Source organism: Hippichthys cyanospilos, chromosome 4 (assembly GCF_059441005.1).
Source record: "Hippichthys cyanospilos isolate Australia breed blue-spotted pipefish chromosome 4, RoL_Hcya_1.0, whole genome shotgun sequence".
NCBI classification, from domain to species: domain Eukaryota; kingdom Metazoa; phylum Chordata; class Actinopteri; order Syngnathiformes; family Syngnathidae; genus Hippichthys; species Hippichthys cyanospilos.
The window spans coordinates 11,370,411-11,384,628 of NC_142372.1; the positions used below are offsets into that span (position 1 = coordinate 11,370,411).

Genomic DNA, 14,218 nt, shown 5'->3' on the forward strand with positions numbered 1-14,218 from the left:
CTGAATTGTTGATGTGATTTGGCCTGTAGTAACCTTCTTGCACAGCCACAGTGATTTACTGTTTCGCTATCCAACTTCCTGTCGCAGACTTACACACACACTTGTGCAGCACATCTTTCACACAGAATAAATAGAAGCATAGGAAACATGATGATGTGTTTAATGTTAGTAAACAGACAAAATGTACATAAACATCCACAGGATTCCCACATGCAGACTATTTTGTTATAGGAACCATAGAACATAACAAAATCTCCCAAACATTTGGAAAATTTGTCTTCCTGTCTGATGGAAACTACAATTACCTTTTTGGCCAAATTAGTAAATTGGGTTTTGTTCAAACACAACACTGCTCATTACCAAAAGAACACCATACTGACAGCACAGTGGCAGCATCTAATATTGGTGCTAGTTTCTTCATCTGGACCTTCCAAGGTCTGGGGTTTTTACCTGAAAGCGAAGCAAAACAAAACAAAAATCATGAAGTTGCCTTGTGATGGTTAATTCTAAACATTGTGCAAATACATCTCAGTTGTTTCTTTTTACGTTCTTTTTTGAAAAGATATTTTTCACTTGTGTTGTGTAGAATAAATCTTAAATTAATGGAGTTTACTAAGTGATTCATCTTGCTCTATTTTTTTGTATCACAAACCTGTCATTTGAAAAGTTGTGCTTTGGTATTTTATATCCACTTTACGTTCTCTCTCCACCAGGAAGCTGCATACAAAGGAATATTATCCATATTTATTCATTTAGAATTTTTTTTTTGGTTCACATTCATCATGTGAGCATGAGTTCACTGGGTACATGTGTGCTCTAATGAAAGCAAGATGCTATTTTTTTTTGTAAAATGTAACATGTTTTTATTTTTTGTAGTCTGCAGTTCCATACAATAACGGACATCTCAGCTGCTTACAGGGTAATAATGACTCAATACGAAACTACTTAACTACAGTTAGTCTTAAAAGGAGCGTAGATCACCATTAAATGTACCTTATAGTCAGCTATCAGAATATGATAACACATATTTGTGAACTATTTATAATCTCTTTATAAAAGTATCCATTACAAAGTGGTGCCAAATGATCCATTAACATTATCTAACTTTACCAGTACAGAGTGGGGGCTTGTGTGTACATTCTGATTCCATCAAGTGTGACACAGTGGGTTGCGCAACAGCCTTTCCTGATGCCTTCAAGTTACCTAAATGTCATTTCTATTTCGTCTCCCCGCAAGTTGTTGTTGCGTTAATTCTTTGCGAGGTTTGAATAACGTGAAATACAATCAAAACAAAAAAAGAACAGCAGATTTAAAAAATGCATAGTGCGGTAAAAAAAAAAAATAAATATGGTAAAGTATAATATATTTTATTTACAGTTAATTGTAATTAAATAGTCAAAACTGCTCAGCATTCCAGAAAATGCAAGTGTCAAAAAAAATAGTACATTAAAAACAATATTGCCTTGACGTCACTGGAGTCCAGCCAATCAGACAGCGCTTTATTTGCGGCGCAGTAGCAGTGGGAGGAATATTTACACTGCGGTTTAAATAGCGACACATCTTGGACCAGAGAAAAAACATGTGCGTAGAAGGATTTCTGTGACAATGTTTGACATGAGGACGTACAGGTAACACGTTTAAACGGGTCACAATCGGACAGGAAAAACCCGGAAGCCCCTGCAGAGCCTGCTGACAATGTAAGTAACGTGAGGGTTACGCACATTGAGCTGATTTTTTTTTCCATTATACATGCACATACTTGTATTTGGATGGTGAGCATGGCTTGTTTTGTACGTTTCCTTTCTTTTTTTTAAAATGCGGCGGTTTGAATGATGTGCATCGATGCAAACTGCAGAGCCTCACCCATGTGAAACATGTTTACATGCTCGCTTCAGTGGACAGTACAAGTCGTGTGAGGGCACGACTTGTTCTGTCTATTATTATTCTGACGTCATTTGTATTATTGTTATTTTGAGCGAGCAAATATCATCCTATTTTGACCTGCATCTGACTGTTATCATTCTGTAGTTTATTTGCATATTCTTTCACTTTGGTGATATACATTTGTTGTATACTTTGCAACGATGGAACTATACGTCCTGCTAATTAATTTGCGGATAGATAGTTTAAAATCAGAATGTTCCTGTTGGGGGTTTTCTGGCAATAACACAAGAAAACAATGTGTGCTGAATGACCTTACTAGTTGTCCCGTGATTGTCTATTACGTAATCTTTAAGCGTTATGATTGGCTGTTAAGGAAACACTTCCCAAGAGAGTTTGCTTATGCTCGTGTGTGATTGCACATGGTCAGTGTTGACAATGACATCAAGAGTGCTGTGTCCCTCACCCACTGTGCATGTGTGTAAACAGAGCAGTCTGTTCAGTCAAGTATCTCCTTTGCCACTACCCTTCATTGTTCAGCTATAGTGGTACATATAACAGTTTTGAAAGCATACAATTACACAATGTTTATTATTGTGGTTACAGTTTTGCAATGTGTGTAGATCTACCGCTAAATTACAGTTGTGTTTAATATTTTGGTCTATGTAGTGCGCTACATGCAAATCAAACTATTCTCTCAGTATGGTGCAGTGATTGTTGTTTAAAACAAATGAAAACTACAGCCACACCAATCCAAAATCTGAAATAAAATCCTCTCTTGACTGTCTGGATATTTCCCATTGTAAGTACCGGGTAATTGTTTAACTGTTGCTATGGTGAAATGAATGACCTCTACCAGAATGTCCCGTTAATGCGGTATTGACAAAATAACAAGTCCTTCATAAATGGTCATGTTGAAATGTGCTTTGGTTGACGATATATAGTTATAATGTATAGCTGTTATTAGTCAAATATTTGATTTGCAAGGCTTGACAAAACGTTGATCTAATCTAAGATTGCAATAGAATATGACAATATTCCTCCTACTGCTTCAAACATTCTAATCTGTAATGTCACGTGAGGAGAGGAAGGCGTTAAATCTGCAGCAAACATTTGGTTTGTTGCTACGTTGCCAAAAGTTGGAGCCACCTGCCATGCCTGTGTGTACTATTTTGTCCTTCATCAACTGCTCAGCCATAAACATTTTGCATCGTCTTTTCGTTCTGTCAAGTATTATAAGACTTTATATTGAGTGCAGTGCACTTACTCTTTTTTCCATGCATTCCTGTCTCTTTCTCATGCTTGTTGACCCAACACTCATATGTCTTTTTCCACTCTCCCTGTCTGACGTTCTGGGTCGAAAACTTTACAGCCCGACGGGTCAGCGATCTTCACCTTGATGTCTCTTTTGCTTTACAAAAAGCAAAAGAGGCATTTTTTACTGTATATCATTTCAACAAATAGAAAATGCTCCTTTTGCTTCCCTGCAGACAAGAGTACAAAAATAGGGGAAGTAATGAATTATGCATCTTTGCCTCTGTACGAATGTCATGGAATAATATCATCAATAATTCATATATGGGGAGATTTTTTTTCTGCAACCCTGAGTGTTGTATTTTGCATGTAAACTGTTGCAGTAGCTCACGTGCAAGAAGTAAAGCCATAAATGTAATGACTACATCTTTAGAGATACTTATTGGCCCTAAATATAAAACAATAAAAAGGAAACCTGGGTGTGTTTCAAGATATATTATACAGTATAATGCTCAGTATAATAACAGTATAATGCTAACATTGTTACCTCTTTAGTGTTGAATTTTCTTTTACATTATTATACATTCAATATTTCATCACAGTTTGGACGTATAGAGAGAACATTCAACAATCGTTAACAAAATTTACAAAGCTTTTATGTAGGGTTAGGTAATATTGAAAAAAAAATCCAATCTTGATTCATTTCAGTCATTCTGGACAGTTAAGATTTTAATCAAATTTAATCAAAGTAACAAATCCAACAAATATTAACTTAAAGGGTTAAATTGTTCAAAAATAAATGCTGTGAAAATTGTTCAAGCAGTCACGTGTACTGATTTAAATGATTTTAATATAACTTTAAATAGATCGTGCACAAAAATATCGATTCATAGCTTGTGCATAACTTGCTTAAATGCCCCAATTAAGTAGCCAGTAACTATTTAAAGAATGTCGTGTATAGCACTCATCCTGCATTTTGCCATTCATGCAAAATCTCAATTTCACGATTGAACTATTTTTAAAATTGTCACTCTTTAAAATGAAGAATAAATCGACTTATTTCAATTTATTTCACAACCCTACTTTTTTTATGAAATAGTCAAGGTTTTACCATCATTGTGTATCCGAGTAACATTACTGACCTGAACCCAATGTCTGCGTTCCCAGTTGTAGACCATGAACTATGTGGGTCAGCTGGCGGGCCAGGTGTTCGTGCAGGTCAAGGAGCTATACAGAGGCCTCAATCCCGCCACACTGTCTGGCTGTATCGACGTGATCGTTGTGCGGCAGCCCAATGGCTCCCTGCACTGCTCGCCCTTCCACGTGCGCTTCGGCAAAATGGGCGTCCTGCGCTCACGGGAGAAAGTGGTGAGATACTTGGATGAATGTGTTTTGTACACAGTATGCGAGAATCACAGTTTTGAAGCACTTTGCTGTGTTATCAGAAAATACCAATCGTGTTAAATAAAATCATCAAAAGTAACAGTAAAATGCATTATTAGGATGGCCATACAAAGTATTTTTTTCGTTGCAGGTGGACATTGAGATCAATGGAGAGCCGGTGAGTTTACATATGAAGCTAGGAGAAAATGGAGAAGCCTTCTTTGTTAAAGAAGCTGAAAACACACTGGTGAGTGTTGAGCCTCTCTGCTCAAAACTACTTACTCTTAGATGATTAATGCAAAAAGGTCAAGACTGACTCATAGTTTCTTATCTAAGTTTTGTATACAGTATTAGGTTTATATTAGTATTAGGCAAAAGGTTTCAGATTTTTTACTTATATGCCTCACATTTTTTTGTGTATTGCTTCAATTTTATAAAAGTAAAGATAAATAGCTAGCAAGTGTTTCTTAGTCAAAAAAAGATTGAGTTGCAACTGAGAAAAATAAAATCTGACAGACTGCAATTGAGGAGTGCTCATCTCAGAGGATCACCATCCTAATCAGGATGATTGCACTAATCCTGCCTTCATTACTTATTGACTCTTGCAAACATTAGGATCTCTTTTTCACCTACCAGTCAATAAGGCAGAGAGACATGAAAGTAATAGGTTTTTTTTGTACACCTCTTTAGTATAATGGTTCTAAAATGGTATGCATGTAGACAGTAATTATATAGATCTTTCGAGATTAATTGATGCCAAAAAGTCTCACAATAATATAGTTTATGTGTCCCCACTAGGCGAAACGCAGCATCCTAATTACCGGTAATATTGTGTTTGTGGAATATAAATTACGCAGAAAAATCTACTATTTTTTTTTTTCCTCCATCTCAGAGGCAGCCATTTTGCCTCTTGCTCTCAACTGAAAATGACCTCAGAGCTGCTCAGAGCTCAGGTGACAACCAATCACAACTCTGCTCGCAAAATCACATGACCTAAATTAGAAAACAGGCCATGATTGGTTGTTCCCTAAGCCCGGAGCAACTGCAATGTGATTCTTATTATACAGCCAGTGAGAAAGTGGCCACCTTGAGATAGTTCATTGCTACTTAATTCATTTTCCACAAAAATAAAGTCAATCAGAGTATTGTGTTGTGTAGAACATAATATTGTAAACAAAGTTTTCGACTGACTTCTTCTTTAAGGGATCATTTTCAAGGTGCCGTCATATGTTGCGTCCTTCTCTCAGGAGGATGTACCAGCCTACCTGGCAACGTCACCTATCATATCAACAGGTGAGGAGCTGATGGACTCCCAGTTGACCAGGAGCAGCGCGCGTCATCTCGGTAAAAAACTTAGAACAAAGCTCACTTATGGGAAAACAGCCCCTCTGTTTTTGTAAACACTGCTCTGTTTTGTCGCCAAACAGACAGTATGATGCGCAGCTCGCTTCCTGTCCAAAGCATCGGCCCGCAGCAGGGCGACGCAGGCATGAACAAGAAGAGGAGGAAGAGAAGGAGGAAGGCTCGGCCAGATGGAGGTGGAAGGCGGGATGAAAGCGGAGAGGAGTTTTCTGATGAAGATAACATGTTCACCATTGACCTTAGCTCTGATGAGGAGCGAGAAGGAGACGGTGGAAGGTGTGTGTGCATTTACACGTGTCTATGACGGATTATTACTAAAGCATGTCGTTTCTGTGTATCTATTCCCTACATATTTGTGTGTGAAGACGCGCAGCCCGTTGAGAAGCAGCTCCAGTTATTGGAGGCGCTCCAGGAATTTGCCTTGTTCCCACAGTGCTCTGTGTTTCCTTGACATAATGGACCACAGCCGTGTCCCTGCTGTTTGCTTTCCACGCTTTTTTAGGAAATCTTAGCACATCGATGGCATGGGAACATTCCTGAGACTCTTTGAGCTGATTGTACTTGTTTGAAGATAATGTTTCTGTTCAAGAGAGAAGGCCAGGAGCATCATCATACATATTTTATTGTAGCACTTGAGTAATGTTAGTGATTGACAACTGCACTTTTTTAATATGAGGTTTTTCGACTCAGACTGCTGTGCTTGTGTTTTTGTGGCCAGAACTCTCTACAATGATCAAGGCTCGACAGCAAACACACACCCGAGTACAGACTGGACACATCCACAAAGGTACACTAGCACATGTGGACACATGTGCACATATGAAGACATCTTTTAATCAGTTATGCTTGTCTCATTGGTCCCATGTTGAATTTAATCTGTCGATATAATCAATGAACTCACCACCAAATAACATGCTCACTTCTTGCTTGTTCAGTATTAAATTAAAAGCTGTATTATTTTTCAATCAAGTGTAACCCAAGGTGGCCAGGATTAAAAGTCGAATTTTAAAGTTTTTTATTTTATTTTGAAGTGATGTTCCGAGGCTTCATTTTTGAATTCATTGGAGCCACCAAAATAACGTTGAATTAGTTTAGGTCATGAATAATTCAAAATGCTCCTTGGTACCTTGGTATCTTGTTCATTTTGAATGATATGAACCAAAAATGAGAGACGTAGGCATCAAATTAGCAGATAGCAGTCTCCTGGTTGCCTCTTAAACACTTTCTACCCGTTTTAAAATTGAATAACAACATTTCTTTCTGAGATTTGAGTTAGGTTTTAGAGAAAGAACCCTATCGGGTTTGAAAGATTGCCAAAGCAAGATTGTAGAAGTAAGTAAGGCCAAACATTGAATCATTACTCGGTCTATTTGAATTACATTCCAACTGCTAGTCAGTTGTTGCTTGGTGGGGACTACACAATGCCTTCTGTGTTTCTCTTCTCCCAATGTGTAGCTAAAAACATGATTCAAAATCTGACAATTTTCTCTTTAGCTGCTCACTGCTCATTCCTATCTTTATCTTTTCATAGCCATGTGATTAAAGAGACTCTCTCCATCCCTACGTCCTGCGGTCTGTCCATTTCTTGTCCCCAGCAGACCTCTCACTTGTCCCACCTTAGGTATCACTTTCACTTCTTAAGAAGACACTATGCTGACTGCACGTATCCAAATATATTTGCATTACAATATTAATTGCTAAACAAATGTGGTCACAATATATTCTTGAACTGTGGTTTTCTCAGGAACCCAGATGACTCTCTGTCTTCAACGCCCAAGAGCGACTCAGAGCTTGCCAATCGCGCTAAAGACAACCCCGAGATGTTGTGGACCTGGGGAGAACTGCCACAAGCCGCTCAGGTATTTATGCAAACGCATATGCACCATTCTCAACTTCTTTATAATAATGTGCAATAAAATGTTGTTTTCCCATATTAAACGTACCTGCAGTTACATATCTAAGACAACACAGGTGAAAATGATTGTTGGAATGGACTATCAAGGTATGAATTCAACTAACTGAACAAAAAAATAGATCATCTAGTAACTATAATATAGCATCTGATTTTTCATTCTTTATTTTGAGGATTTTCTTCAATATTTCAGCGTATGTCTGTTTTATTTCATCCTAAACAAAGGGGAACTCAAGGCAAACATTTTCTTTGCTGAATTTTTTTATGCAACAAATTAACTCTTGGCTCATTTATTTTCTGTGCTTGGTCACATGATTTTCAAAATGAAAGTCTAAGAGGACATTCTCATCAATTTGAGTCATCAGCAAATGGCAGTGCCCTAAACTGGCAAACAAGATAATTCATCTGTTGAATTCTTATTCAAGGAAAGCAATATTACAGTAATTGGAAGACTTAGATTAGTGGGGGTGCGTAAAACATATTATTACAAAGGCAACATTTGCCCTGAGTTCCCCTCTAGTGGTTATAAGGACCTGACTCCAGTCAAATCCTTTTTCTCCAAGATTTCTAGGTTTGTCTGAGTTCTTTTGTTGTTATGTAAACTTTTCTGAACCACATGTTCTCATCTTCTAGCCATCCTTCCTGACTTCACATCAAAAGCAGGACTGTGCCACAGCAGTCTCTATCCCAGTGTCCTCCAACACTCACTTCAGAAGCATCAGTGATGCTGGACCCCCCTCTCAACCTCTTTTTGCATCTGAGCAAGGCAAGATGCATGCTGCCAGTAGAGGCAATCACGCCGACTGTGGGAATGGGGGAAGCATTGCAGAAGGGCATGGTAAGATCAAGATAACATATACTGTCATAGTCTTCTTTTTATGAAATTGTTCCATGCTATTCATCCATTTTTTCTCACAGAAAGAGCAGCGGAGAGTGTAGGTGCATCATGTGCAGAGATGGAGAGTTTAACAACATGTTCAGCGGCTCCAAGTATCCTCCCTGACCATCTGGAGGAAAGCGGGAGCAGAGGAAGTCCAATTAGAAGAACAGATTCACCTTCCAAGAGGAAAGGTATGAGCATGCTTGATAAAATAGACCAAAATAATCAGATGATAAGACGTCTGTCTCTATTTGATGACTGTTTCATTAGAGAAAAGAAGCCAGCATCTAGGTGCTGATGGAGTATACTTGGATGATATTACGGAGCTAGAACCTGAAGTAGCTGCTTTGTATTTCCCTAAAAGGTACAAAAAAAAATATACCCACTGCATGTATTAGCTCTTTCTTTAGTAAGTTACGGTCCTTTTTCACAGCGATGGGGGTTCCAGCTCAATGAAGGTGGACTCAGACGTGATGATGACTGCCGTGCGGAGTGCCAATCAATCCCCGCAGTCAGTGGGCAGCTGTGGGATGGACAGCGGTGTGGACAGTCTGCTGGACCACATGGGGGATCTCCCTCACGTAGCCATCTCGTTATGTGGCGGCCTATCTGATAACAAGGAGATCACGCAAGGTATGGTCAGGAATCAGATGATGCTAACACTATAGGCTAAATTAGGAATGAGCATTTACCTGCACTGATTGGCTACAGGGAAATAATATGTTGGTTAATGATTTTATTAATATTCGTTCTGAACTCCTGTTTCAATGTATTGATGAGAATAATACCACTGGAAGAGGTTGCGTTAAATAAAAGAAATGGCTCCCCCTAAAAAGAATATTCAGTAAGTGCCAGTAGTTAAAACAATGGGTAAAAGCACTACAATAAAAATAAATAAAATAAACTCCTCCCCTCATTTTAACATAGATGAAGCTTAATCATTCGCTTTAACATGTTTTTTTGGCATCAAAATGGCATCGTAGCACTATTTTTGATGGCTGATGGCCTGTCTAGAAGAAATTTTTCCACCTTTCTATTAGACAATGCTTTAGTCTGAAAGAAATTACTACAAAGACTTTTAGTTCAGCGTCCCATTGCTGACATCATATTGTACTTCTTTAGATGCAAGCTAGTTGAGGCTTGACTGGCTACAGTCAAATTGTGCACTTTATTTTGTCTATTTCTTGGATGTATTTGTTCATAGTCACGAACAATCAGCAGAAACTCAATTATTACAATTATTGCTATACATGTTCACACATAATTATTACACAATCATTTTCTCATTTGTAATGAGGCACAATGCTCTTTTGTGTGTGTATTGGCATTCACAGAACACTTCCAGGAGAGGGCAGTTTCCTACCAACAGTTCTCTGAAAACCCTTCCCTTATTGATGATCCCAACTTGGTGGTGAAGATTGGTAACAAGTATGTGCTACGCACCCATATGTATGTACTTTATGTTGCCAGTAATACAGAATATTACAGCCATGCTCGTACATCCAGTGGTCGATTTATTATTAGGAACTACGGACTCCTTTATTGGATCTTATTAGATTGTGGTGCAAGTTTGCCAAATGTTGTGATCAGTGAGTGATTGACTAATATTTTGCATTAGGTACTATAACTGGAGTACAGCAGCTCCAGTCATGTTGGCCATGCAGGTCTACCAGAAGCCACTGCCGCAGGTAAGACCACCGCAGTGATCTGGTTTTTCATCCGTACACTAATCTGACTCTGTCGTGCTGGATCTAATTTGCTGCATAAAGACCTTTAAAGGCAAAATGTGTGTTGTTTTAGTCAGATCTATTCGTTGCTAAAATATTGGGTTATTTCTTTACTACTAATTTTTGGCTGGTGCAATTGTATTTGTGCAATTGAGCTTTGCAGCCCTTTCCATCTCCTTCTTCTCTGCTCTCTGCACTAATATACGCACTAGCGTATAGCACTCATTTTCACTTTGGTGTTCAATTTTTCAAAGCGATCTTAAAGTTATGTTAGTTTAAGTGGATAATGTATGTTTATGTTGGTTTTGTCAGTAATGACATGATGCACCTTGGAAACTGTATCAAAACCTTTACACCAGAGTGAAATGTAGCTTCCTGTGAGCGTCCTAACACTTTATTAATATCATGTCTTTGTCCCCCTTTTGACCTGTTCTCCCTTTTATTTATTTACATCTTGTCTTCCCCCGTTCATCCTAAGTTATGGTGTTTGAGTTATTTTTTTTCCGCTTTCGGCCTCTTCTCATACTGCTTTCCTGGTCTTTTTGGCCCCAGACCTCCTGAGCCTGTATGATGTTTTGTTTTTTATTTCTAGCATGTTGATCAGCGCATGCCATAGTCTGGTTTGTGTTTTTAATGCTGTTTGTTGCATCTTTCCTTGCATGTCATTTGCTCAGCTAGTTTGACAGGACATTGTGGTTTGCTTTGCTTTGTGGGCTATTTTGTTAGTCCATCATGTTCTTTGCTAGTCAATTTTGAGTTTCCAGTGAGTTTTTGGGTGGTATGTGCATGGTTTTGTCCAGGCCTCTGTGGAGAACATCATGAAGGACAAGATGCCCAAGAAGGGAGGACGTTGGTGGTTCTCCTGGAGGAGTAGGAACAGCGACTCCAAATCGGTGGGTGTGTCAATGCGATATATGTCGATATATGTTACCGGATCCACAACATGCAGCCATGCCATCGGCTCTTTGTCGTTCAGGAGTCAGTGACAGGGTCCACAGGAGACCAAGAAGACACTTCCATCACCATGGCAACGTCTATCAGGTTAAATCTCTTTTCTTCAGTTTCAGCTTTCACCTCGTGGTGATCAACCTGATGTGTTGTTTTTAACAGAATGAAAGAAGAGTCGTCTTCTAGTGACGAGGACCACAGACCCACTCTAGTGTCTGGAACCTGCCAGTCTGATGCCCTCCTTACTCCTGGGAATGTTTGTTACCAGAAGACTCTACGGCTCACCTCAGAGCAGCTGGTGAGCCTTCTTAGATGTAGTTTTCATCATTAGCCAGTTAGTGCTGCACAGTGAGCTGGTTGTCTGCATGTCTGCCTCACAGTTCAGACTTCCTGTGTGGTTTGTGTGTTCATGTCATGCTTCATTATTTCTGCAACTGCCCTTAATTCATTCACTGCCATCTTATTTTAAATGGCTCTTAAAAGGCTAATGCAGTCAGTGGCAGCAAATGAACTCATTTATTCACTGCCACTCTATTAAAAGTTGATCTTTGACATCTGTAGCTGTCAATGGCAGCGAATGAGTTAAACGGAAAAATAATACCTCAAACATGCAAAAAGTTAGGTTTACTTGGATACCTCTTTAATAATTAACTATTGTTTTAATATAAAACATGTTTTGAAGTTTGAACAAGATCAGAAACAATGGCGAAATCTGACCTTTATACCTTAAACAACTTGATGGGATATCCTTAAGAATTCATTGTATACAGTACTTGCTTCTAGAGATATGATCACTCAAAAAAACGTTGGAAAGGCAAATACTGCATACCAAATCAGTCATTTTCAGTGTACAGTAGTGCATGTGGCATTAGTCACTAGTGGTATATTGTCGCCCTCTAGTGGTTGTTTGAAAGAATAACTGAGTCGAACGCAAATAAAATTTACTTTCAAAATATGCAACACAATCGAAAATATTTTAATCCAGCACAGTACATTTTTAACTTTTGATGATGGTTTTGCAGTACATTATCAAGTTTCTTTGTCAATGCCTAAAAAAATGTGATATGTTGCTGCTTGATAGGTGAGCCTGCAGCTGAGGGAAGGTCCCAACGAGGTGGTGTTCAGCGTGACCACACAATACCAAGGCACGTGTCGTTGCCATGGCACCATCTACCTATGGAACTGGGACGACAAGCTGGTCATCTCGGACATCGATGGGACCATCACGAGGTTAGACCAACTATTTTAGTTGCAACTCTTCCTCACAAGGTGGCAGTCGTTGCATAAAGTTGATCCGAATCCGTTGCCTACAGGTCAGACACATTGGGCCACATCCTTCCCACGCTGGGTAAAGACTGGACCCACCAGGGCATAGCAAGACTCTACCATAAAGTCAGCCAGTGAGTATCAACTCATAACAATTATTCATATTTATGTCATATTAATACATATGTCTGTTACAGAAATGGATACAAATTTATGTACTGCTCGGCGAGGGCCATCGGTATGGCGGACATGACACGAGGATACCTGCACTGGGTCAACGAGAGGGGAACTATGCTGCCAATGGGCCCGGTAATGCTGAGTCCCAGCAGTCTGTTTTCTGCTTTGCACAGGTCTGTTTCACTCTTTGGTTACATATTACTTCAATCACAACTGGCATGTTTTGGTTGTGGCATACTGCAGAGGTTAAAATAATTATGTCCTTTTTTTGTTTTTTTTTTTGTTTTGTTTTTAAGAGAGGTGATTGAGAAAAAACCTGAGAAGTTCAAGATTGAGTGTCTCACTGACATCAAGCACCTGTTCTATCCTAATACTGAGCCTTTCTATGCTGCTTTTGGCAACAGAGCTACAGTGAGACCACACACACACACATTCAAATGTGTTCGTTAAGATCTTCCACATGTATGTGCATGATTCCAGGATGTGTACGCCTACAAGGAGGTGGGTGTTCCTCTCAACAGGATCTTCACTGTCAACCCAAAAGGAGAAGTGGTACAGGAACATGCCAAAACCAACATTTCCTCGTAAGCTATTTCCCGTCTTTGATCACCTGAACACTTGAACACCTCGCGCTTCATTCAAACTTAAATGTCTTTGCCTCCAACGTCTGTCCAGTTACGGACACCTTTGCGAGATGGTGGACCACGTCTTTCCCCTCCTACCCCAGAAACAAGGGGCCGATTTTCCCCGTTCGGACACTTTTAACAAGTGCAATTACTGGAGCGAGCAGTCTCCTGGTAAAAGTAACCAGAACAAAGAAGAGGAGGGCTCAGAGCTTCTGGAGAGCAGCTGAGCACACTTCAAGACATCTTACACAAGTGTGGAGGAGGCTGAAACTAAACTCAGATTTATAATGTGATTTAACTTGTGCTGTTATTCAGCAGCAATCCATTAAGCTCACAATACATGTCTGTAATGTTGGAAGCTATAAGAAGAAGAAAACGCCATAACCTCAAAAGTAGCACAACATGGACAACTCATGGACAATGACAATTTGAAGTACAGTATGTTGTACAAATATACACACACACACACACACACACACACACACATAGATACATATGTACTGTATATATATATATATATATATATATATATATATATATATATATATATGTATATATATATATATATATATATATATATATATATATATATATATATATATATATATATATATATATATATATATATATATATATATATATATATATATATATATATATATATATATATATATATATATATTACATATACACACTCACACACACAGTATATATTTGCATTATCTTTGTCCAGGTTTCTCATTAGGTGTCTCATTAGATTGGCACGGTGTACCTAAAGACTGAGCTCATCTCTTAGGTGTCC

The 14,218-nt window shown here is 38.7% G+C and overlaps 1 protein-coding gene across 2 annotated transcripts; it reads left to right on the plus strand.

The window, feature by feature from the left end:
• The first annotated feature begins 1,545 nt into the window (after positions 1-1,545).
• lpin1a (lipin 1a) lies at positions 1,546-13,939 on the plus strand. Of its 2 annotated transcripts, XM_088412916.1 has the most exons (24): positions 1,546-1,697; positions 4,303-4,503; positions 4,670-4,765; positions 5,766-5,862; positions 5,946-6,156; positions 6,599-6,667; positions 7,412-7,501; positions 7,625-7,739; positions 8,426-8,630; positions 8,711-8,863; positions 8,943-9,036; positions 9,106-9,305; positions 10,007-10,100; positions 10,291-10,360; positions 10,878-10,964; positions 11,200-11,292; positions 11,376-11,440; positions 11,510-11,645; positions 12,429-12,577; positions 12,661-12,747; positions 12,811-12,963; positions 13,087-13,201; positions 13,271-13,374; positions 13,466-13,939. In XM_088412916.1, the coding sequence occupies exons 2-24, from the start codon at positions 4,312-4,314 to the stop codon at positions 13,641-13,643; spliced, it is 2,853 nt and encodes a 950-aa protein (XP_088269042.1). In that variant the 5' UTR covers positions 1,546-1,697; positions 4,303-4,311; the 3' UTR covers positions 13,644-13,939. The 2 variants fall into 2 exon arrangements, with proteins under 2 accessions (XP_088269042.1, XP_088269043.1); XM_088412917.1 differs by lacking the exon at positions 10,878-10,964.
• The last annotated feature ends 279 nt before the right edge of the window (positions 13,940-14,218 follow it).